General features: G+C 39.1%; 1 protein-coding gene across 3 annotated transcripts in view; it reads left to right on the top strand.

Annotated features, from left to right (window-relative positions):
• LOC140741075 (glycylpeptide N-tetradecanoyltransferase 1-like) overlaps positions 1 to 26,374 on the top strand; it is a 99,855-nt gene that overhangs the window by 21,154 nt on the left and 52,327 nt on the right. For 2 of the 3 annotated variants that reach the window (XM_073070769.1, XM_073070770.1), the window contains exon 2: positions 23,727 to 23,826. In XM_073070769.1, coding sequence (XP_072926870.1) covers positions 23,727 to 23,826 — 100 coding nt within the window. Of the gene's footprint in view, positions 1 to 19,836; positions 19,856 to 23,726; positions 23,827 to 26,374 lie in introns of those variants that run through there. The other variant, XM_073070771.1, reaches the window with a different exon arrangement.

Below are 26,374 nucleotides of genomic sequence, written 5' to 3'. Positions count from 1 at the left end.
TCTGGTTTGCATTTAGTAATCTGATGTAACTGAGGATGAAGTGCATGAAAGTTCTGAACCAAAGCTTAAACTGTCTCTTTTATAGTTAAGTCCCCTCAAGGTCCAAAGTTTCATTTCTCTTTTGTGTTTTGTATGGTTCATTACTTGTTTTGACTAGTTGTATATGAACACAAGGACAATACCTAGCTTCACATGACTTGAAAAAAGCTCTAATTTAACTTTTTGGTTCCGGAGTTGTTGATTATCCACTTGGGCTAGATCCAGCCCACTGCTTGGACTTTATGCCTGCAGCTCACACCCAACTGCACTTTTTTCCTTGTACAGAGGACAAGCAAGCTCACCCTTCACAGCTGACAAGTATGCGGCATTGTTAAGCTCTGCCCTAAAACACCCTGGCTGGCTGACTTTTGACATGTTTTAAATGTGATTAATGGTCAGAGATAACTTAAATGTTCAAATAAATTTTAAGTTAAAAAAAGTTACAAAAAAATTAAAATGTTAAAATAATGTAAACTAAATGAAACACTGTCCAACATTAATTTTCCACAGGATTGACGGTCCATTCCTTTGCATCACCCCTGCTTGACGTCAGTAGTGAGCCAGTGGCAGAGTAGACAGACTAAAATGTGAACGAGCAATAGGCAGCCCACGCATTCACAATGTGATGAGCACACAAATCAGCCTTAACACTTTAGTGCAGTCATCATCATCGTTATGTGCCATGTCATATGATGTAGACCCCAGCCATTATCAAAACTCTTTCTTTCTTTTCTTTTCTTTTTAAATCTTTTTATTAATTTTAAGAAAAACATAAGTGAAATATGAATACAAAACGTTTGAGAGTACATAATTAATAGTTTAAATAGACAATCAGATATGTAATAATCAATATATAAGGCCTCCCAAACTCATAGTATTAATGTAAAAGAATCGAAAAAGAGAAAAAAAAAACCCCAAAAAAACTAAAAGAAAACTTTTTAAAAAACTAACCAACATGGGCAATTGCATAATGTTAAATACATACAGTAGTGCCGATAACTCCGAACCTCCATCCAAATAATTAAGGATAATAACAGTAAGGTTTGGGATCAGACCATTTAACTCATATGAAAATGTTGAATAAATGGTCTCCAAGTTTCCTCAAATTTAACTGAAGAATCAAAAACCACGCTTCTAATTTTTTCTAAACTCAAACAAGAAATAGTTTGAGAAAACCACTGAAATACAGTTGGAGGGTTAATTTCTTTCCAATTCAGTAAAATAGATCTTCTAGCCATTAATGTAACAAATGCAATCATTCGTTGAGATGAAGCGGATAGACGATTATTATCTATCATTGGTAAACCAAAAATTGCAGTAAAAGGATGCGGTTGGAAATTGATATTTAAAACTCTTGAAATAATATTAAAAATATTTTTCCAATAATTTTGTAAACAAGGACAAGACCAAAACATATGAGTCAATGAAGCAACATCAGAATGACATCTGTCACAGGTTGAATTAACATAAGAATAAAATCGAGCAAGTTTATCTTTAGACATGTGAGCTCTATGTACAACCTTAAATTGTATTAGGGCATGTTTAGCACAAATAGAGGACGAATTTACCAATGATAAAAATTTTTCCCATTGCTCAGTAGATACAAGACAATGCAATTCTTGCCATTCCTTCTTAATTTTTTCTGATACATCTGGCTGTACACTCATAATCATATTATAAATGATAGCTACTAAACCCTTTTGACAAGGATTGAGGGCTAAAATTCTTTCTGTAATGTCCAATGGACATTCTTTCGAAAAAGACTTTAATTCATTATACAGAAAATTTCTGACTTGCAAATATCTAAAAAAATGGGTTTTAGGTCAATTATATTTATTAGATAGCTGTTCAAAGGACATAATGTTATCATCCAAAAACAGATCACGAAAACATGTTATACCTTTTGTTTTCCATAAAAGAAAAGCTTGATATAGATGAAGGCCGAAAGAAGTAGTTAGATATTATAGGACATGACAGCATAAACTTATTCAAGCCAAAAAATTTACGAAATTGAAACCAAATTCGTAATGTATACTTGACTATGGGATTAGTTATCTGTTTATTCATTTTGAATAACGAAAAAGGAAGTGAAGATCCTAAGATTGAGATCAGTGAAAAATCTTGCACAGATTTACATTCCAAATTTACCCATTGTGGGCAAGCAGTTGTAGTCGATTCTTGTGTCCAGAATATTAAATACCGTATATTAACTGCCCAATAGTAAAATCTTAAGTTTGGTAGAGCCAAGCCGCCCTCCTTCTTAGGCTTCTGTAAATATTTTTTGCCTAGTCTAGGATTTTTGTTCTGCCACAAATAAGATATTTTAGAGTCAACCATATCAAAAAAAGATTTAGGAATAAAAATTGGTAATGCTTGAAATAAATATAAAAATTTAGGTAGTATCATCATCCTAATGGCATTAACTCTGCCTACCAAAGACAAAGATAGTGGAGACCACCTATTAGCAAGTTGCTTAATTTGATCGATTAAAGGTAGAAAATTAATTTTAAATAAATCTTTATGTTTTTTAGTAATTTTAATACCTAAATAAGTAAAATAATCTGTAACAATTCTATATGGTACATGATTATAAATTGGAACATGCATATTTAATGGAAATTGTTCACTCTTATTAAAATTCAATTTATAACCAGAAAAGTTACTAAATTGAGCGAGCAAAGAAGAAATAGCAGGAATAGATCTTTCAGGGTCAGATATATATAATAACAAGTCATCCGCATATAATGATACCTTATACGTCGTCTCCCCACGGGTAATACCGAAAATATTGGGTGATTCATGAATAGCTATAACCATATAACAATCACAGCACGGAAACAGGCCATTCCGGCCCTCCTAGTCCGTGCCGAACTCTTAATCTCACCTAGTCCCACCTACCCGCACTCAGCCCATAACCCTCCACTCCTTTCCTGTCCATATACCTATCCAATTTTACCTTAAATGACACAACTGAACTGGCCTCTGCTACTTCTACAAGAAGCTCATTCCACACAGCTATCACTCTCTGAGTAAAGAAATACCCCCTCGTGTTTCCCTTAAACTTTTGCCCCCTAACTCTCAAATCATGTCCTCTCGTTTGAATCTCCCCTACTCTCAATGGAAACAGTCTATTCACGTCAACTCTATCTATCCCTCTCAACATTTTAAATACCTCGATCAAATCCCCCCTCAACCTTCTACGCTCCAATGAATAGAGACCTAACTTGTTCAACCTTTCTCTGTAACTTAAGTGCTGAAACCCAGGTAACATCCTAGTAAATCGTCTCTGCACTCTCTCTAATTTATTGATATCTTTCCTATAATTCGGTGACCAGAACTGTACACAATATTCCAAATTTGGCCTTACCAATGCCTTGTACAATTTTAACATTACATCCCAACTTCTGTACTCAATGCTCTGATTTATAAAGGCCAGCGTTCCAAAAGCCTTCTTCACCACCCTATCTACATGAGACTCCACCTTCAGGGAACTATGCACTGTTATTCCTAGATCTCTCTGTTCCACTGCATTCCTCAATGCCCTACCATTTACCCTGTATGTTCTATTTGGATTATTCCTGCCAAAATGTAGAACCTCACACTTCTCAGCATTAAACTCCATCTGCCAATGTTCAGCCCATTCTTCTAACCGGCATAAATCTCCCTGCAAGCTTTGAAAACCCACCTCATTATCCACAACACCTCCTACCTTAGTATCATCAGCATACTTACTAAATCCAATTTACCACCCCATCATCCAGATCATTTATGTATATTACAAACAACATTGGGCCCAAAACAGATCCCTGAGGCACCCCGCTAGTCACCGGCCTCCATCCCGATAAACAATTATCCACCACTACTCTCTGGCATCTCCCATCTAGCCACTGTTGAATCCATTTTATTACTCCAGCATTAATACCTAACGACTGAACCTTCTTAACTAACCTTCCATGTGGAACTTTGTCAAAGGCCTTGCTGAAGTCCATATAGACTACATCCACTGCCTTACCCTCGTCAACATTCCTTGTAACTACTTCAAAAAATTCAATAAGGTTTGTCAAACATGACCTTCCACGCACAAATCCATGCTGGCTACTCCTAATCAGATCCTGTCTATCCAGATAATTATAAATACTATCTCTAAGAATACTTTCCATTAATTTACCCACCACTGATGTCAAACTGACAGGTCTATAATTGCCAGGCTTACTTCTAGAACCCTTTTTAAACAATGGAACCACATGAGCAATACGCCAATCCTCCGGCACAATCCCCGTTTCTAATGACATCTGAAAGATCTCCGTCAGAGCTCCTGCTATCTCTACACAAACTTCCCTCAAGGTCCTGGGGAATATCCGGTCAGGACCCGGAGATTTATCCACTTTTAAATTTCTTAAAAGCGCCAGTACTTCCACCTCTTTAATTGTCATAGGTTCCATAACTTCCTTACTTGTTTCCCACACCTTACACCATTCAATATCCTTCTCCTTAGTGAATACCGAAGAGAAGAAATCATTCAAAATCTCTCCCATCTCCCTCGGCTCCACACATAGCTGACCACCCTGATTCTCTAAGGGACCAATTTTATCCCTCACTATCCTCTTGCTTTTAATATAACTGTAGAAGCCAAGGGTTCTAAAGCAATGTCAAATAATAAAGGACTTAAAGGACAACCTTGCCTTGTACCACGAAATAGCTGAAAAAAAGGGGATCTTTGATTATTGGTAAAAACCGAAGCTGTTTATGGTATATTAATTTAATCCATGATATAAATTTTGAACTAAAATTAAAATGTTGCATTGTATGAAATAAATATGGCCATTCGACTCTATCAAATGCTTTTTCGGCATCTAAAGAAATGACACATTCCGGTATTTTAGATGAAGAGGTATAAATAATATTAATTAATTTTCTAATGTTAAAAGATGAATAGCGATTTTTAATAAATCCAGTCTGATCTTCAGAAATAATTCGAGGTAATATATTTTCTAATCTAATAGCCAAAATTTTACTAAAAGTCTTAAAATCCGTATTCAACAAGGATGTAGGCCGATAGGATGCGCATTCAGTAGGGTCTTTATCTTTTTTAAGAATTAAAGAAATAGAAGCTTCATAAAAAGATTGTGGTAGTTTGCCTATACTTAATGCATCTTTAAAAATTTTACAAAGCCAAGGAGAAAGTATGGAAGAAAAAGATTTTAAAAATTCTGTAGAAAAACCATCTGGACCAGAAGCTTTATCCAAATTCATTGAAAAAATAGCCTTTTCTATTTCAGACTCCATAATAGGTGTATCCAAAAATACACTATCCTCAACAGTTACTTTTGGAATATTCAATTTCCTTAAAAATTCATTTATTATAGAAGAGTCCTTAGTACATTCTGATTGATATAAGGAATTATAAAAATCTTGAAAGGCTTTATTTATCTCTTTGTGATCGATCGTCAAAGTACCATCTTGTTTACGAATCCTAGTAATCTGTTGTTTATCCGAAGCGATTTTCAATTGGTTAGCTAGTAATTTACCAGACTTATCTCCATATATATAGAATTGGGCTTTTGATTTAATTAACTGACTTTCAATCGAAGAAGATAATAGTAAGCTATGCTCCATTTGAAGTTCCACTCTTTCTTTATAAAGTTCTTTGCTAGGGGTCATTGAATAAATCTTGTCAATTGCTTTGATTTTATCAACTAGTGTTAATATTTTAGAATTAGTTCGTTTCCTAACTCCAGCAGAATATGAAATAATCTGTCCACGAATATATGCCTTAAAAGTATCCCACAAAGTTCCACTAGAGATCTCTGCTGTAGAATTTGTTGAGAAAAACAAATCAATTTGCTGTTTAATAAAGTTGACAAAGTCAGAATCCTGCAATAAAACAGGATTAAACCTCCAACCTTTAGTATTAATATATGAATCCGTCATCTTAATAGATAACTTCAAAGGTGCATGATCAGATATGATAATAGAGTCATATTTACAATCCATAACATCTGTAAGTAAATGGTGATCAATGAAAAAGTAATCAATTCTCGAGTAATTATGGTAAACATGGGAAAAGTATGAAAACTCTTTGTCATTAGGGTGTAAAAAACGCCAAATTTCACAAATAGCTGAATCAATCATAAAAGAGTTAATGAGAGAAGCCGATTTATTCGGAAGAGTTTGGGTGGGCTTGGATCTATCCATCAAAGGGTTTAAACAACAGTTAAAATCCCCACCCATTATCAATCTATATTGATTCAAATTAGGAAAGGATGTAAATAAACATTTAAAAAATTCAGGACAATCAGTATTTGGAGCATAAACATTAACTAAAACAACTTTTTGATTAAAAAGTAGACCAGTAATAAGCAAAAATCTACCTTGCGGATTTGAAATTGTTTCATGATGTATAAAAGAAGTTGATGAATCTATAAAAATGGAAACACCTCTTACTTTGGCTTGTGAATTTGAGTGATACTGTTGTCCCTTCCAAAACCTAAACAACCGTTGACTATCCACCTTCCTTACATGAGTCTCTTGTACAAAAATAACATTAGCATTCATTCTATGGAATACTTTGTATGTTTTTTTCCGTTTGATCGGATGATTTAAACCATTAGTATTCCAAGAAGCAAAGTTAATAGTCCTATCCATATTGACAATATTTATTACAGTTAACACATAAGTTTGAAAAAAAAAGTGAACTCATGAACCCGGAAGAAGGAAGTAAGTTCAAGGAGAAACCGGAAGTCACGGCACTGCGACCATTTTTGTAGTTTCATATAAGCCCATGAAATAAAACTAAGCAGAAAGCAAGCAAAAAGAAAAGAAAAAAGAAAAATCCCCCTCCCTCCACCCTCAAAACCCCAGGAAAAAAGCCAAAAAGAGGCAAGCAAGCAATCTAATACTAAAATTACCCCCGTGTCTCAAGACGGCAACTCAGACACAACAAAGTTAAAAAAAATACAAACAACCCACATTATAAGAGAGGGTTGGTGTAACAAAAGTTAAAATATAAAATTAGTATTATAAATGTATATAACCAAAAGGGTTAAAAAAGAATTAAAACGATAAAACCCATAAATGACTAATACTGGATTGGTATTTTAAATGAAAGTTTAAAACTTTCAAACACATCAAAACAGATATGACGTTCCAAGCACTAAAGTCTGTCGGGAAGAAGAAACGACATTTTATTTTTTAAAAAAATCTTAATATTTAAATGTTAAGAGTATAAAAAAGCGTATATCAGCTTAAAAAGAAAAGCAAAAAGAAAAAAAAAACCCTAATAAGTTATTTTCAACGCTAATAGATTAATAATATGGAAAAATAATAAAGTCAAAATAAACCCAGCAAAAAGAGCTTTAACCGTATATAAGAAATACATGTAAGCCATACCCAAAAAAAAACCAAACATCATTCTGTAACAGATCCAAATCTATAGGCTAAATTACATTAGTCAGCCCGATAGAATGTCATTGTTCCAGGAAAGTTTGAGCATCCGCTGGAGATTTAAACAGCCGAAAAGTTCCGTCTTCAAGAGTGACTCTCAAGTGTGCTGGAAATAACAGCGCTTGTTTCTGGTGAAATTTCGACATAACCGATCTAAAAGCCATTCTTGCCCTTAAGACTTCAGGGCTATAATCTTCCAGAATGCAAAATTTAAACTCTTGATAGCTGATCATACCCTTTTTCCGAGCCGCCCGAATCAAACGTTCTTTGGTATGAGGGTAATGGATCCGGAGAATTACATGTCGTGGTTTCAAACTTGAATCAGACCGAAAACGGGAGACACGGTGTGCCCGATCGATTACCGGGAGAGAGTCCAGTACCTCTGGACTCAAGACAGCCATTAGAAATTTAGAGAAGAAAACGGTAAGATCACCGCTCTCAAATTTTTCCGGAATCCCAATTAACCGAAGATTTTGTCTTCGAGAGTGATTTTCCAAATCAGTAATTTTAACTTTATAACGATCCATTTGTTGAGAAGTCGAAGTTTGCTCTTCTTGTATTTTTTCAATTATACGATCTTTCTTGCGAGCGGCTTCTTCAAGAGCCAAAATGCTTGCTTGTTGTTTTTGTGATTCCAGTGTAAGTGTCTGGAGCTTTTCTTCAACTAGCTTCAAACGCTCATCAAACCAAAAAAGCTTTACGGTTATTTTTCTCTCCAGTTCTTCAAATTTGTCTTCTATAAGCTTCACAATTGTTTCTAAAGTTATCGGTTCTTTCGTCTGTTTCGATTCTTTTGCTCTAGACATTTCAGCAAGTTGAGAATAATTCAAATAGTTAAAAAAAAAATTCTGTATGTTTAGACCCCTTTAAAATAAGTATAAGAAGATCCTTTAAGGGGTGTTTGTAGGTTAAAAAGACGTAAAAGGTTTGGAGCAAAGCCTAGAAGCGGTTTACTCCATGAGCGCCATTTTGAGACCCCGAAAACTCTTCAGAGATTGTCTGCCCTAGTGTCAGTGGTCGCAGAACCAGGACTTGTGATATGCACCAGCTGCTCATATGACCACCCACCACCTGCTCCCATGGCTTCAAATGACCCTGATCAGTTGGGGGGGGGAGGGTTGCTAAGCAGGTGCTGCAATTTGCCCAAGGTTGACCTGCAGGCTAGTGGAGGGAAGAAGCACCTTACACCTCCTTTGGGAGAGACACATCTCCTCCCTGCCACCCAGTGCAGTGCAGAGAGAATTCTGCTCCTTTGGAGGTGCCATGATGAGCTGTTGCCCACAGAAGGTGACCTGAGAGATGTATAAAATCATGAGGGGTGTAGATAAGGTGGATTGTCACAGTCTTTTTCCCAGAATAATGTGTATAAAACCAGAGGGTGAGAGGGAAAGGATTTAAAAGGGATCTGGTCACAAACGAGAAAATCTGCAGATGCTGGAAATCTAAGCAACACACACAAGATGCAAAACCCTTCGGCAGAACAGAAGGGTCTCGATCCGAAATGTTGACTGTACTTTTTCCCACAGATGCTGCCTGGTGTGCTGAGTTCCACCAGCATTTTCTGTGATTTGGTCAAAAGGGATCTGGGGTGGGTTTATGGAATGAGCAGCCCGAGGAAGCTGTACAGGTGGGTACAATTTAAAAGACATTTAGATAGGTACATAGAAATGATTTAAAGGGATGTGGGTCAAATGAAGGCAAACAGGACTAGCTCAGATGAGCATTTCAGTCAGCAAAGTCTTGTTTTTATGCTTATAACTCTACGACTACAGTAAAATGCTGATAATTCTGCACCCTTGGGACTTTTGGTGCCAGACTAGAGTATTTTCTGGACTGTTGGGTGTTGCTTTTACCATACTTTTATTCCCACTTCACTTTGCGTGCTACGTGGTAGTATAATTTTTCTAGTGAACCTGTTGAGTTCAGTGTGGGGTGGGGAAAGGGGGTTAGATGCATTTCTAGAAAGCAGTCTACATTGTGATTTTTGTTTTGGTAATGCAGATCTGTGTCATCTGCAAGTCCGTCAAGAAATGTGAGCTGAAAAGTACATCTTTTATTTATTTATTTACCATTCCTCTTCCCACTCCCCCAAGATAAATTCTGTGAGTGAAATTTATTCTGTGTTTCAAATATTTCGGTAGTAATGTGTGACTTCTATATGGCAAACTTCCATAACCCAAATGACCGTAACACAAGGTTTGCATGTGATATTCATATTTCTTGTCATATTCACACCAGTCTTTTTAACATTGGATTCCACATGTAACCCTATGAGGTCCAACTCTGTTTGTTTATATCTTTTCACCACACCTTAATTTGTTGAAGTGCACAACATTGAAAGTTCAAAATAAATTCATTGTCAAATTACACTCTGTATCTCAATAAGTAAAAATAAATAATGTCACCATATACTACCTTGAGATTCAGTTGCATCATTCACATTCAATACAATGTGAATAGAAATTTTACCCAAATGAATATTGGGAATGTTAAAGTTATTGCTTTGAACCCTATCAGACTCTATTTCCTCACCTGCTCCATCTTTACTCCATGGCATCTCTCTGAAGCTGAGCCAAACTAGACTGTTTAAAACTATATTTGACCTCCAAAAAGTGCCCTGGGATGCATATTATACTGTCACTAATTCTCCCTTTATCCTCCTGAATAATATGCTTGCCCTGGCTTTTTTTTATGCCGAACCTCTCATCCAGATATTTATCATATCTGGATCTGATCATTTGAATACACTTCCAGTTGCTCTTTCTTGCTTCTTTCTTTCTTTCATTCCAATCCACCCCATAAACCAGATATTGGCTAAGACACTATTAACATCAAATCCTGTTTAAACTACCAGCTTTGTGCTTCCAGTTGTATTGGCTCCTAGTAAAGCTCTAGTTAGATTCCAAATCCTTCCATTGTCTCAAGTTTTCAGACCTAGAACTCAACCACGTCCTTGTTAACATTCCAAATTTTAATTTGATGGCCATAGTTTTCAACTGCTTGGTCAGAGGTCAATTTTAAAGACAACAGTTTTTATGATAAAAAGCACTTTTTATGATATGTCATTTGAAATGATCCTAGAAAATACAATGAGATGTTTTGCTGATTAAATGTACTGCAAGCTGCTGTGGTTGTTTGTGCTTTGACAGAGACAGCAGAATGATTGAGATGTAGATTTGCAGTAAGAATGGATTTGAAGAGGCTTTACAGGCAAACTGTTTAAAAGGATGGATCTTTAGAGACATACAATGCACTATGTAAAGACAAGAGATTCTGCAGGATGAGCAACACATAAAATGCTGGAGAAAGTCAGCAAATGAGGCAGCATCTATGGAGGGAATAAATGATCAACGTTTTGGGCCGAGGCCCTTCATCTGGATTGGAAAAGAAGAGGGTAGATCTCTCTTTCTTCCCCCTCCTCCCAATCTGAACTGCATTTGATGTAATTTTGCCTTCTGTTCTGCTTACTAATATTTGTAACTTGGATTTGTAACTTGGTGTCATCTGCAAATTTGGATAAACAACTTAATTTGGTGAATGTTTGTGCTGCAGAAGAGATCTCTGGATAGCACACATTGTCATGATCGTAACATTGATGCTGGTTTTTTTTACCCCACCCAACCCCAGCTGTTTCTAGCTTTCCAACCCGAATCAAAAGGCTACCATTATTTATTTGTGAGCTGTACTGTCAATCTGTTATTTGGAACTACCATTGATTGATTTCTGGGATTTTAACCCCAGTCTATCCTGTTAATAAGTGCTAGGATGTTCAGCTAGATTGATTGCATAGGGCTTGCCTGTGATAAAACTGTAGTGACTTTTGATTAAAATGATTTGTTCAGGTTCTCAATTACCTAATTGATTTATTTTCCTGATACATTTGTTAAGCAAACTACAGACCATTGTCTACAGCGAAGTTTTTGAGTTGTAAGATGAAGTACTGGTGACAACTGTGGAAGCAATTTAACATGAAATAAGTTGGCTAACCGTTTAGTTGCTTGTCAGATTATGGTATTGGCATTTGTGAAATACCAGTCAGTAGACAGATGGGTAGCAGCAATGTTGGGAGTGAAGAAAGGCTGTAGGATTAAATTGCATTTATTTCAGTGCTAGAGGCCTTACAGGTAAAGGTAAGGAGGATGAACTCGAGCATGGATAGCTGTCTTCGGGCTGGGATATTATAGCCATTAAAAAAAATTTGGATAAGGGAGGAAGAGGGCCAGCAGCTAAATGTTCCATGGTGCAGGTGTTATCGGTGGAGGCAAGAGAGGGGTGCAGGTGCTATCAGTGGAGGCATTTCTGATTGAGGAAAACATCACAGCAGCAGTCCGAAATGAAATCTCTGAGGTTTTATGGGTGGAACTGAGAATAAGAAAGTGATGGTCACCTTGTTGAGATTGTACTGAAGACCCCCTACTAGTCAACAGAAATCAGGGGAGGAAATATGCAAGGAGACTGTAGATACAGGTGTGCGCATCTTAACGTCTATTCTGACAGTCCGATTGCATATATGTCTGTAGTCCCGATCGGAGAACATGACATAGCAGACATAACCAATCTCGTGTATCGCACATCTCTTGAGTGTAGCAGCGTTATCTCTGTTTAATTTTCTTTCGAAAATATTACTGTAAAATGCATCATGGGTTCCAAACGCAGCAAAACCACTCCTAGTGATAGCAGCAGCAAGAGGCAAAGGAAAAGTATTGATTTGGAAGTGAAACAAAAGGTTATTAAACAATATGAAGGTGGAAAACCAGTGAATGCTGTTGCTCGGGATTTAGGCATATCGCACTCGACAATCACGACAATCCTGAAAAACAAAGAAAAAATTCTCGAAGCTATTAAAGGATCATCTTCACTGAAAACTACAAGGCTCACGAAAATGCAAGAGGGACCTATATCAGATATGGAGAAATTGCTAAGTATATGTAACACTTACCCAACAGGCTGGTATATGTCTAGGGGAAAAGGAGATCCAGCCACACACCAACCCCACCTCCCGTACACACAGGTGCTGTGAGAATCAAGTTTATACCGCGCGTACACACACAATATCAAACTCACACCAAATACTGTTGTGGAATACACTTTAAAGATTTTACTAAAACTAAAAGAGTACTATGCAATACAGTATATATGAAGGAAAAGAAAATAAAGTAAAAGGCGCCAACTTATCAAAGTTCAGTCAGTTTAGTGCACATCGTTGGAGCTCAACCATTGAACCATTCGACCCCTCGTCACTTTCCTCAGACCTCCACATCCTCACACCTAGGACCACCCCCGGTGGTCGAACCGAGCAGTGCAGCGCACGTCCACCTTCCTCGGCGTCTCCTTCCCGCCTCCCCTGAAAAGACCGCAAAACCCCCAAGCTCCCAGCCTCTCAAGACAAAATAACATTCCCCATTGGTTAAAAAATGAATACAATCCCCATATCAGCAAGTCCAAAGCTTAAACAACTGCGAGAGAAAACACTTATCAAACATAAAAGCATTCCTACTCTAGCAAACCAAAGAAGCCATTTTGATTAACATACACAGTACATTGTACATATATAATATGGTGTTCGCACAACGTCCAAATCACATAACGTCCGATTTCACAGAACTTATCATGGACGTTAAGCAACGCATTTGTGTAGTTGCAGGAATAATAGGGTTGTCATGGTGGGAATTTTAACTTTCCTAATATAGACTGAACTGTCATAGTCTTAGATGGGGTAGAATTTGTAGGGTCTTGCGATCAGGTGCCTTGCATTTCCCATATCAGACGGTGATACAGCTGGGCAGGATGCTCTCAGTAATTAGTGCTCCTGTATAAATTGGCTAAAATGTGGGGGAATGAGGGAAGAGCCTTGGTCACCTCAGGGAGTGGAGACCTGCTGTGCTTTCTTGACTAAGGAGGTGGTGTTGTGGGACTAGGTGAGATTGTCCATTATGTGCACCAATGTTCCCTCTAAGGTGTGTGCGTGCACACATCTTTTGCTAATAACACACAAAGGAATTTAAACTGCGCACAAAAGGTTGTCACCCTCTACCTCAGCAGCATATTAAGTATATTTCACGATCGTATACAATCAATTTCCTTTTCCAGTTTCTGATGTGGACTATGTTGACAATGTGGAGTTTGTGATGATTTGTCTGCAGATTTTAGAACCGGCTTGTTTGTACTGTTTCTGTTGAAGGAATTATTCCGTGTGCACATGTTGCCACTGGGCAATAAATTGCACAGCACAAGATTTTGCACATACTGGTTATTAACAAATTAGAGGGAACATTGATGTTTATTATCAGAAACATGATTCTTATCTCTCTGAACTTATCATCTTTTTAAATTAAATGATTGTGGTCTTGATTTAATCTCTCATATCAAATTTAACAGCACTTGGTCCCATAGTCTACTATGCCCTGCTGATTCAAGTGTTCATCCATATGTTCAGTAAATATGAGTCTTTGCCTTCTCGGGAAGTGCATTCCAGATTTCAACGAGCCCTCTGGTTGCAAAGAAAAGTTCCTTCTATCTCCTCTAACCCTTTTTACTCCTCACCTTAAACCTATGTCCTCTGGTTTTAGATATCTCTGTAATTTGAAAAAGTTTCTCATTATTAGCCCTGTCTATTACCCTTAATAATTTTACGTACCTCCTATTAGATGTGGACTCCATGTCTAAATTAAATTCCATTTGCCATAGCTCCATGTAACTTGTGGCCTAAGACTATCATGAACATAGAACAAAACAGTCCATCACAGGAACAGGCCCTTCAGACTACAATGTTGTGCTGAACTAATTATGCTGTTTAATTTTAGCATGTTAAACATTCCTTATGCTTCCTTTTCCCTCTTGACTAAATTCACAACCTCTGTCATCACCAAGTAAGGGCCCTTACATTTTACTGGAACATACTAGCCCTGTACTCTTTACTGGTCTTTAAACACCCTCCACATGTCAGATGTGGACTTGTCCAAAACAGCTGCTCCCAATTAACTCTCCCCCTGATTCCTGCATAATACTCTCATAATTCGCACTTTCTCTCTCTCCCCTCCCTCTCTCCCCCCTCCCTCTCTCCCCCCTCCCCCTCTCTCCCCTCCCCCTCTCTCCCCTCCCCCTCTCTCCCCCCTCCCCCTCTCTCCCCCCTCCCCCTCTCTCCCCCCTCCCCCTCTCTCCCCCCCTCCCCCTCTCTCCCCCCCTCCCCCTCTCCCTCTCTCTCTTCCCCCCCCCCAGTTACTGCTTTCCCACAAGGTCTGTTCTTTATTCATAGCTATCTTAAGGCCTAAGCAGTTGCAAGTGTTGCTCAATTGAAAGGTTAATGCCTGACCAGCCTCATTTCCCAATTCGAGGTCCAGTATAACCCCTCCTCAAGTTGGACTATTCACACACTGTTTTAAGAGGCTCCGGATGCACCTAACAAACTCTACTCTGTCCAACTCCTTATTACTAAGGAAATCATTGTACATATTGACAGTCCTGTTGTTTTTGGGCCTTTTCCTAATCTGCTTGCTTTTCTGTTCCTCAGTGTCCCAGTGGCTATTGAGAGGGGTCTGCCGTATAATCCCATCAGAGTGATTGCAGTTTTATTATTTTTGAGTTCTACTCTTACAGCATGCTGACTATTCTCCATTAATCCCTGCCTTTCCAAGTGTAAATTAATCCTGTCGCTCAGAATTTTTCCAATAACCTCCTTATGACTAATATTAAATGCTCTAGTCTATAATTACCAGGCTTATTCCTGCTGCCTTTCTTCAGTAAAGGTGCTGCATGGCTGTCCTCTAGTCATTTGGTACCTCATTCATTCCCCAAGTGCTGGAAAGCAATTAGAGGTGCTGGGGACCTTTGTAACTTGTATAATGATTTGGATGTGAATAAATCCATAAGATATAGGAGCAGAATTAGACCATCTGGCATGTCAAGTCTGCTGTGCCATTCCATCATGGCTGATTTATTATCCCTCTCAACTCTACCTTTCCTGCCTTCTCCCTGTAACCTTTGACACCCTAACTAATCAAGAACCTATTAAACTCAACTTTAAATATGCCGAATGACTTGGTCCCCACAGCTGTCCATGGATTCACCACCCTCTGACTAAAGAAATCCCTCATCTACATTCTAAATGGACGTCCCTCTATTCTGACACTGTGCCCTCTGGTCCTAGACTTCCCCACTATAGGAAACATCCTCTCCACTTCCACTGTATATAGGCCTTTCAATATTTGGTAGGTTTTGTTCTTCTGAACTTCTGCAAGTACAGACCCAGAGCCATCAAACACTCCTCGTACATTAACCTTTTCGTACCCAGAATCATTCTCCTGAACCTTCTTTGGAGCCTCTCCAATGCCAGAGTATTTTTTCTTCGATAAGGTGCCTAAAACTGCTCATAATACTTCAAGTGTGGTCTGATCAATACCTTATAAATGTACGAGGAATGGTTAGTAAGTAGTGAATGATACAAAAATGAGTGTAGGGTGGTGAAGGAATTAACAGTGAAATTACAAGGGGGCCTTGATAACCGAGGCAAGTGGGCCAATGGCTTTCAATTTGGTTAAGTATGAAGTGCTGCAGTTTGGAGAGTTAAACCAAGGTAGCACTTGTACAGTGAATGGTCTTGGCCCTGCAGTGTTGTGGAGCAAAGGGACCGAGGAGTTCAAGTACATAGTTCACTGAAAATGACATCACAGGTGGTGAAGAAGGCTTGTGGCACACCGGTCATCAGTTAAGGTATTGAGTACGGCAGGTGGGACGTTATGTTACAGTTGTGCAAGGCATTGATGAGATCGCACTTGGAGTGTCATTTGCAGTTTTGATTGCCTTATTGCAGGATAGGCATCATTAAATTGGGAAAGGTACGGAGAAAATTTACAAGGATGTTTCCAGAACTTGAGGGCCTGAGTTATAGGAAGAGGTTAGGTGGGCTAAGACTTTATTCCTTGCAATGTACAAGTGTATAAAATTGTGAGGGATAAAGATAGGGTGCACACACATAGTCTTTTCCCCAGGGAACAGGAACTACAAACTGGAGGGCATAGGTTTAAAGTGGACCTGAGGGGCAAAGTCTTCATGTGTAGCTGGAAGGAGCTGCGGGTGAAAGTGGTTGAGATAGGTACATTATCAACATTTAAAACCCCTTTGGACAGCTTTAGAGGAATGTGGGCCAAACATGAGGAAATCTGCAGATGCTGGATTTCCAAGCAACACATACTAAATGCTGGAAGAACTCAGCAGACTAGGCAGCATCTATGGGAAAATGTACAGTGGGCCTAAGAATACGTCTGCATGCTCTATTACTCTATCCCTCTATTTCCTCCCAATATAACAGTGTTCCACATAGACAAGACCTCAACTTCAGAGTAATGGAAAGCCTGTTTTTTGGAAAGAATGTGCAGTACCACTAGGATATTTCTCAACTCAGAAATAATAATGTGAATGCTATTATCCTGCTTCAAAAATGTTTAACTTGCCCTTTCATTATACATTCATTTAAATAAGTTCTTACAGCCTGGGAGGCTTTGAAACAAATTTCTCTGTTTTCACTCAGCCTTACTGCGTCCTAATAGCAAGTTCTTGTTAAATATTGATAAGGGTATACACTCTTTTAAAATAGTTTCCAATCTTTTACTTGTGATGTCAGACTAAAAGATTGTTTGTTGCCTGGATCAAATTTGTTCTCTTTTTAGCCATAGGTGCCAATTTTCTTTCCCTGGTAACCCATTGTATCTTTTGTGCCAGTAATCATCAACTTCCTGCTTGTGTCCTTAAACAGCTCTGTTTCTGTATACCATTTAATCTATTCTGATTTGCAGCTGCAATATTATTAGGGTTTCAGTCGAGCTTTACGTAACAGTGACCGAGGGGATGGGGAAAAGCAGTAGCATTAGAGAGTCGAAAGTCATGCTTGCTTTGTTCTTTTGAGGAAGTGACCGTTTTGGTGAATGGGGAAAATGATGTAGATTTGGACTTTTGTTAAAATTGCACCCAGAAACTGTTTTGAAATCTAAGAGTATAAATTCTGAAAGTGATAGAAAATCAGATTTAAAACTTGGTTAGAAAGAAGTGAACCTGTAAAATACAGGGTTTTAATATGGTCAGTTTCTCAGATGTTTTAGTTGTGTACAAGCTTTATTGAAAGCGTGTATTAATGATTTGGATATAAAGCCAGGGGAAATAATGCCCATGTTTATAAGATGATAGTCAAGTAGAACCAAAGGAGACTTGCATTCTTATTTAAGGCTGATTTATACTTCTGCGTCAAATTAACGCCGTAAGTACGGCGTAGCTGCGTAACCTACGCTGTACCCTACGCCATAGCCTGACACGCGCCTCTCCAAAAATGTAACTGCGTGTCACAGTGACGCAGACCGTAACAACTGTGATTGGTCTGCTTGGTAGCATCGCATTTCCTCCTGTCTATAGGCATACTGTGCGTACATTGATGTGAAATAAATGGTTGGAGACGATGAACCAAATCGTCAAATCTACCTGCCAACATCCGAAAATATTTGAAATGCATTTCTTCGTCCATGTCTCTCAGTGGCTGGACAAGCACAGAAAATTCGCCCTCCTTCTGCCTCAATCCGTTCAATGGTCGTACATACCATCTCCTCTGGCATCTTCTCTCTGTTCTGCGTTGCAGTAATTTCAATAAAAGTAACCCTTGTTCAACATTTATTAGCTCCAACATGAAGCGCTTAGTCGCCATTCTTTGAAGTACATGAAGAAGCTCTACACAGTGGCATAGAAACCCCACCGCCAACTAGCGTTTTGGCAGTGAATTGCAGAGCGACGCAGACACACCAATGCACAAGTATAAATGCTCACAACGGCGCAGGCCACTTACGAAGGCTATGGCGTAGGCTACTACGCAGAAGTATAAATCAGTCTTTAGTGCCTTTCACAGCTTAACAGTGTTCCCTAATGGTTACATTTAGATCTAGCCTCTGTAGTATCATCTTCAAGGAGCGGTGCCTTAGAAAGGTGGCTTCTGTTATTAAGGATCCCCATCACCCAGGACATACCCCTTCTCATTGTTAACTGTTAGGAAAGAGGCACAGAATCTTGAAGGCACACACTCAATGATTCAGAAACAGCTTTTTTCCCTTCTTCCATATGATTCCTAAATGGACATTGAACCCATGAACACTGCCTCACTTATTTCTGTTTTTGTGCTGCTGTTTTAATTTAATTATTTAATATACGTATACTTACTGTAATTCATTTATTTTCTATATTTATCATGTATTGCAATGTACTACTGCTGCTGAATTAACAAATTTCATGACATATGCCGGTGATATTAAGCCTGATTCTGATTCTAAATACTTTTCATATACTGTTTTTAGAAAGCAGGATAGATGTATGCCGAGCTAGATGCCACAACGACTAGTGACCAGATGATCTGTTTTCAGTCATGGTAATCTGTTATTAGAGTTATTTGCATTCATTTGATGTCAGTAGATACTGCAGGAATGCATTGATAAGATAATTGCAGGGACAAGGTGACAGATGGAATTCACTATTCCATTGCTGTGTAACTCTAGGATTTCACACTGGCTGATGTAAGCCTGTCACTGTATACACTAAGGTGCAGTGCAGAGAATTCATTTGGCCATCAGGTTGTGGCAAGTTCAAGGCATGCTGCAATGAAGGCTTTTATCTTTTACAGTGGTAATACTCAGAGGAGTAACCAGAATATGTCTGCTTTCCCTGAATCTATGACTCAGAAAGTGATCTCATATTTGCACTGTGCAATGCTGTTTTAAATTTTCCTCTGTACTGCTTCAGTTATGATAGAGTAATACCTTCATACCCTGGCCCTAAAAGCCCAGTAACACGCTTCTACTGGATCTTTCTCTTTCGTTTGACCTTTGCTGGTCCTTTTATCATGTAGCCTGGTAGTTTGCAGAGAGCTGTGAATGGTTCAGTTATTTAAAATGTTCAGGCTGAGCCACTATCAGTATTGAAAGAAATCAGCATGTTTGCACTCTGGCTTTTTGTTCTCTTATCTAACTCAAAATGCACCCTTGCATAAAGGGAGTGAGGACATAACAGGTGGCGAAATCTAGAAACAAAGTAAAAGCATGCACGTACATATGGCACTTTTCACTATTTCAGAATGATGTACATTGAAATGCTGCGTGCAGTCTTTTATTCAATAGACTTCTTAGTAAAATTAAACTAGAAGGTTTGCATTCTATTCTAGAATTGTCTTTGTATTTGACACTGCTCTTCATTGGAACTGTATGGAAACTTCCTAATCAGCACCCAGAGTTCCTTCCTTGCTACTCTCTTCTCTCATATGATCCACTGTGTTACTTTTTTGTACAAATATGTGTGAAATAGTGATCTCTTTCCCCATGGGCCATTTATAACTTCTGTGAGATAACATGTAAGTTTTGGGGCTAATTAGTATCTCATCACTTGGTGCCTAGAGATTTCATTGATTAATGCTTTGTGTAAAATATTTTGAAAGGATGAGATGAGAGTAAATAGTTGCAGTTGTAAAAATCATATGTTGGAGAATAATTTTATTCAATATTGTCATATAACATTCACATGGTCTATTTTAATGTTGACAAAGAGCATTCTGCTATTTGGAAAGAAAAGCAACTCTAGTCTGGAATCCCCAGGAATTGAAAGTGTATCTTCTGTGAACAAACTTTGAGAAAATGAAGAACTTGCATATCTTTAATTGATTTAACTGATTCCTTGGAGCTTCTATCCTCAGAATTGTTTTTCTACTGGGTCATTTAATAATAACTGCTTACGTATGCCCTCTGAATACGGTGGCTTGGATGGAATTTAGATCACGGACATGGCCTTGCTTTATCATCAATTAATGTCAGTTGGCTTGCTCATAATGTAAAGCACAGCATGTCAATTTTTTTCTAGCTGTGTTATGGACAACAATAGGTACATAGTATTAAGCAGTTTGTTGTAATGAAAATATGGTATTTATTTCTTGTGTCAGCCAATGACCCCAGCTATGGGTAAATAACCCATCAGCCTCGGAAGAGACGAAGGCCACGGGAGTAAACCTAGACAGAAGATCCAAAGTGGAGCCCCTGAGACAGCTGGCCATCACTGTACATCCTTCCGGGAGCTCCTGCAGCCAAGCTGGTGCCAAACATACTGCTTCATAAGCTTTCCTTTGGACTACACCAGTGAGGGGATCTTGACAGCTGGGCATCCCTCGATTTCCATACCTTCTGCCCATGCTTGTGCCCCAGAGAGGCCATTCCAGTGATTCTGTTCACAACAACAGAATGGATTGACCCAAAGCATACACTATAGTTCCATTGTCCTTCAAGACAGATGAATACCATCATCTCCAGCCAATGAGTTCAGCTTGGTATATGTAACATGGTCAATTTACTCAGACCCATAGTTTATTGAATGAGTGGAGGAAAATAATGTGTAACAGAAACTACTGCATCTTCAAATAAAAGCAGCAAAATTTCTGCAGTAAATATAGAGTATAGAAATTATAGATTATGTGCATAGTTGATCCCAGTCATTCAGTGATGCAGCTGACAGACTTGATGGGGAATTACCCAATCTGCCTGTATTTCACTTCATTTATCTTTTATTTATCAAATGATTTCTAATCAGAGTTGTTGCAGTAAAACCTGTGGATCAAAGTCCATGATTTTCATTCCAAGACCCTTGTGTTTGATGCTCCAAAGTACCAAGATCCTGGATTTAACAAGGAACCTATGGGTCTTCATAGGCATGTGTGGCCCTTGCAACCCTCGAGGCATTTGAACGGGAAAAGGCCTCTAAGTCACTTTTTGCGAGACTTAGAGGTTATTCAACAGATCTTAGCCTCTTGTTGGAACTTAGCTGGGGCGGTTGTTATTTTGGTTGCAACTCTTCTTTGGCACATATTGCAGGATAACAACCGCCACATCACCATCACCACCAAGTCCTCAGTTAGCAACCTTTCCCTGCCACCTGCACCTGTACCCACCCATTAGATCCACTGGGACCTGATTTTTACCCAACTCCTCAAACGCGGCTGCTGTCATCCACGGCTGACTGCTTTGTACTCATCCCTAACAACTGAATAACACTTGGTCCTTGACTTCTCCCCACTCTCTCCTTCAAACAGGACCAACCTGGTCTCACCTGACTTCCTTTGTGTGCACTGCACTAACAAAATCTTACTTTGTGTAAGGCCACACTCACAAAATGCTGGAAGTGTTCAGCAGGTCAGGCAGCATCCTGTTTGTGCTCTTCCCCCTTTTTACTTTTGCTTCTGCCCCCTGACTTTCAAGTCTTGGCCTATAAGGTCGATTGTTCATTCACCTCCATAACTGCTGTCTGACCTGTTGAGTTTCTCCAGTGAGATTTCCAGTAAGGCCAGTTCAGAAGTGTGTGAGACCTTGATAATTCAGTGGTGTGTGAAATTATTGCAGTGGGACCTCAAGCAAAATGTTCACTGGCCTACAGTAGAGAACTGTTAATGCATTTTTACAAGCCAAAGCCTTACTCTGCTCTTTTGTTTTAAAGACAGTGTTGTAGCAATAAAAGTTGACCATAAGTGTGGAGTCTCATTAGCTCAGCTTAAGTTATTATGTAACATTATTTTAAAAACTTACTTTCTGACATACCTGCAGACAGAACCAATAACATCGTCATTCTTGTTCTGCCTCTTGTTAACAAGAAACAAAATTTCCGTTCTGTTTGCAAACTTGGATTTGATTCAAAATTATTTATTGGTACTAAAGAATTATTTGAACTATTGTGCTGTTTATGACTATAGAGTCCTGATTCCATATATGATCATTTCAATCAGAGGTCTGTTGTAATTACAGAGCATTATTGCTGTGATGGATCAGAAAGTAAGTTTGCAGAGAATTTGAAATTGGAATGCGTTAAAGCAGTTCCATGCTTGCTGAGTGACATTGGAGATTTTCATCCTGAGGTTTTGTGTGCATGTTGAGGTTCTCTCATACAAATCATACGAACAACCCATACGTACAAACTAATATATAGTGTTACGTATCAAGGTGCAAGGGCTGGTCTGCAGTTAATGCTCAGGGTGCTGCTGGAAAAACATGATAAACATGTAAGTTATAGGTTTATCTGCTTTGGACCACAGTCCAAAACTCAACTCTATCCATGCCTAAATATGCCCAAAGTCTGAAAATAAACATATATGATTGTTTGAGTTGTTCCTAGTGTTTGGCGTCTAAACATTTCATATTTTGAGATTGTTGGTATGTAACTGGATTTTTATCTTTTGGTAGAAATTTCATAAAGGTTTCAAAGTGCATTTAAGCTGCTTAGCTCTAGATATTCTTCAAATATAATTAGTAATTGGAGTCGGGAGTCTTGAGCAGCCAAATACTGGAGTAAAGCACTCAAGTCTACTACTCTGTCAGTAATGCTGTGATCGTTTGTGGTCTGGGTTTGGTGCACTACAGGATTTGCAATACACTATAGGTGAATTTAATCTGCTGTCCAGTTATTCAGAAATCCTGATTGTTTGGCATTGGACTCAATGAGGCCCTATAAACTTGTAATAAAAACAGAAAATGCTGAAAATACTAAAACGATCAGGATAGATCCAGTGTCCTTCATAAAATCTGATGAGGTATCATGTTAGAGCCTGTAACTGTCCACAGCTCTGCACTTTCCAGGATATTTGATTGTGCCTGCTATACTCAGTTGGTTATCAGCTTGATGCCAGTGTATGGTACTTCCATGCTGCCTTTGCCAGCTTTTACTAGAGGGAGTAAAGGTGTAGTTTCTGTTGTAGTCTTGTTCCAGCATTTATAAAACATGTGGCAGCACTCTGCAGTAATATAGAACTGGGCTAATTGCAGTTCCAGTGTTTTACTGGACCAACACAGTTATGTCTAAGCAATGATTTGCACCCACATTAACCAAATGGTATATGACATGTCAATTTAAGAAAGTCCTATAGGAACAGTAAATGACTGAAATGTCATTGAACCGTATTGAGGAAGTACCTGCTCTCAGTTATTGGATCCTGGCATGGTGCTTTTGAATGCAATGTGTGTATTAGTAAAATAGAATCATATTGCTTAGACCTTTTAGTTTTACTCTATTGTCCACAAGAGCTAAATTAGGAAACTTCAAATAATACTACAGTTGTGTTTGAATGCCCTCTAATGGTATGATCATGCTATGCACTGGCAGGGTTCTTTATCTTAAAACCTCATCTGCCCAACTGTATGACTTCTCTCAGTTCTGGTTGTTTTTTCCAAACCGTTCTGTTTCTTTTCAAACAGAAAGATCCCAGGGGATGAGATGGGAGCAAAGAAGAAGAAAAGGAAACCAAAGCGGAAGAAGGATAAAGGTGGGAAGCTAGACTTGGACGATCATTCAAAGGTATGGTTTAAACAGTTTACTACACTGTCTGTGAACCTATGCAAATATATTCTCAGAAGAAATCTAGAGAAACACCAGCAATTTAAAACTGTTTTGCGTGGTTTCTTTTATTTGATTCCCTTCCTGAATAATTTTTAAAAGCAGGTGGTGGGCTAAGTCCATCCCACTAGGTTAAATCAAGTACACTTGTTAAATTTTGAATCTAATTGTTGTTCAAATATTTAGCTATTATTGAAGTACACACAGACAAAGAGCATTGTAACTTATCTGTACTTTTTTCTAGCATCCCCTGCTTTTTGTTTCATACTTACAGAATTATTATTTTATTTTGTACAGAGGTGGAATAATCTAGGTTATCCTGAACAAACTTTAGGAGGGTAAAGTAAATCAAAAGAGACCAGTAATTCCAAATCCCTCTATGCCCTGTTCATTCAAAATGTCTCTAAAAAGGGGTTCCCAACCTGGGGTCTGCAGACCCCTCAGTTAATGTTAGGGGTCCATGGCATATAAAAGGTTGGGAACCCCACTGTAAACTGTCCGTAAGTCTATTATTGTCTCTGCCTCATTGTTACTGTCTCTGCCTCCACTATCTATCTATCTTTTTCCCCCCACTCTCTCCCCTCTCCTGGGTGTCAGATGTGGGAAGTCTGGGAGACTCCACACCTGCGTCAGCTGCATTGAGTTCCAGCTCCTTAGGGAACTGGAGCTGCATCTCAATGACCTTTGTCTAGTCAGGGAGAGTGAGGAGGTGATAGAGAGGTGCGAAAGGCAAGTAGTCACATCAGGGCCTTGGGAGACAGTTAAGTGGGTAACAGGACAGGGAAAGGCAAGAGGCAGATACAAGAGAGTACCCCTGTGGCCATCCCCCTTAAAGTAAGTACTGTTGGGGGAAGACAGCCTACCTGTGGGAAGCAACAGTGGCCACGCCTCTAGCACAAAGTCTAGCTAAGAAGGGTAGGGAAAGGAAGAAGGCAGCAGTAATAGCGGACTCTATAGTTAGGGGGGTCAGACAAGCGATTCCGTGGACGCAGGAAAGAAACATGGATGGTAGTTTGCCTCCCAGGGGCCAGGGGCCAGGATGTTTCTGATCGCATCCATGATATCCTGAAGTAGGAAGGTGAACAGCCAAAGGTTATGGTACATATTGGTACCAATGACATAGGTAGAAAGAAGGGAGGAGGTCCTGAAAACAGACTACAGGGAGTTTGGAAGGAAGTTGAGAAGCAGGACCACAAAGGTAGTAATCTTGGGATCGTTGCCTGTGCCACGCGACAATGAATATAGGAATAGAGTGAGGTGGAGGATAAATGCGTGGCTGAGGGATTGGAGCAGGGGGCAGGGATTCAGATTTCTGGATCATTGGGACCTCTTTTGGGGCAGGCGTGACCTGTACAAAAAGGATGGGTTGCACATGAATCCGAGGGGGACCAATATCCTGGTGGGGAGGTTTGCTAAGGCTATTGGCAAGAGTTTAAACTTGAATTGCTGGGGGGGTGGTGGGAACAGAAGAGGCAGTTGGCTCACAAATAGAGAAAACTTGGAGACAGTGTGAGAGGTAGGGTAGAGAAGGGATGCACTCAGACTGATAGTTTTAGATGTGTCTATTTTAATACAAGAAGCATCATGAACAAAGTGGATGAGCTTAGAGCGTGGATCACTACTTGGAAATATGATGTGGTGGCCATTACAGAGACTTGGATGGCTCAGGGGCAGGAATGGTTACCTAGAGTGCCAGGCTATAACTGTTTCAGAAAGGACAGGGAGGGAGGCAAAAGAGGTGGGGGCTTGGCACTGTTGATCAGAGATTGTGTCACGGCTGCAGAAAAGGAGGAAGTCATGGAGGGATTGTCTACTGAGTCTCTGTGGGTGGAAGTTAGAAACAGGAAGGGGTCAATAACTCTACTGGGTGTTTTTTATAGACCACCAAATAGTAACAGGGACATCGAGGAGCAGATAGGGAGACAGATTCTGGAAAGATGTAATAATAACAGGGTTGTTGTGGTGGGAGATTTTAATTTCCCAGATATCGATTGGCATCTCCCTAGAGCAAGGGGTTTAGATGGGGTGGAGTTTGTTAGGTGTGTTCAGGAAGGTTTCCTGACACAATATGTAGATAAGCCTACAAGAGGAGTGGCTGTCCTTGATCTGGTATTGGGAAATGAACCTGGTCAGGTGTCGGGTCTCTCAGTGGGAGAGCATTTTGGAGATGGTGATCACAATTCTATCTCCTTTACCATAGCATTGGAGAGGGATAGGAGCAGACAAGTTAGGAAAGCATTTAATTGGAGTAAGGGGAAATATGAAGGTATCAGGCAGGAACTTGGAAGCATAAATTGGGGACAAGTGTTCTCGGGGAAATGTGGCAAATGTTCAGGGGATATTTGTGTGGCGTTCTACATAGGTACATTCCAATGAGACAGAGCAAGGATGGTAGGGTACAGAAACCGTGGTGTACAAAGGCTGTTGAAAATCCAGTCAAGAAGAAAAGAAAAACTCACGAAAAAACTAGATAATGATAGAGATCTAGAAGATTATAAGGCTTGCAGGA

This window comes from Hemitrygon akajei, chromosome 18, assembly GCF_048418815.1.
Source record: "Hemitrygon akajei chromosome 18, sHemAka1.3, whole genome shotgun sequence".
Lineage (NCBI taxonomy): Eukaryota > Metazoa > Chordata > Chondrichthyes > Myliobatiformes > Dasyatidae > Hemitrygon > Hemitrygon akajei.
The sequence above is the reverse complement of the archived record's forward strand: the minus strand, read 5'-3'. Positions and strand labels throughout refer to the sequence as shown.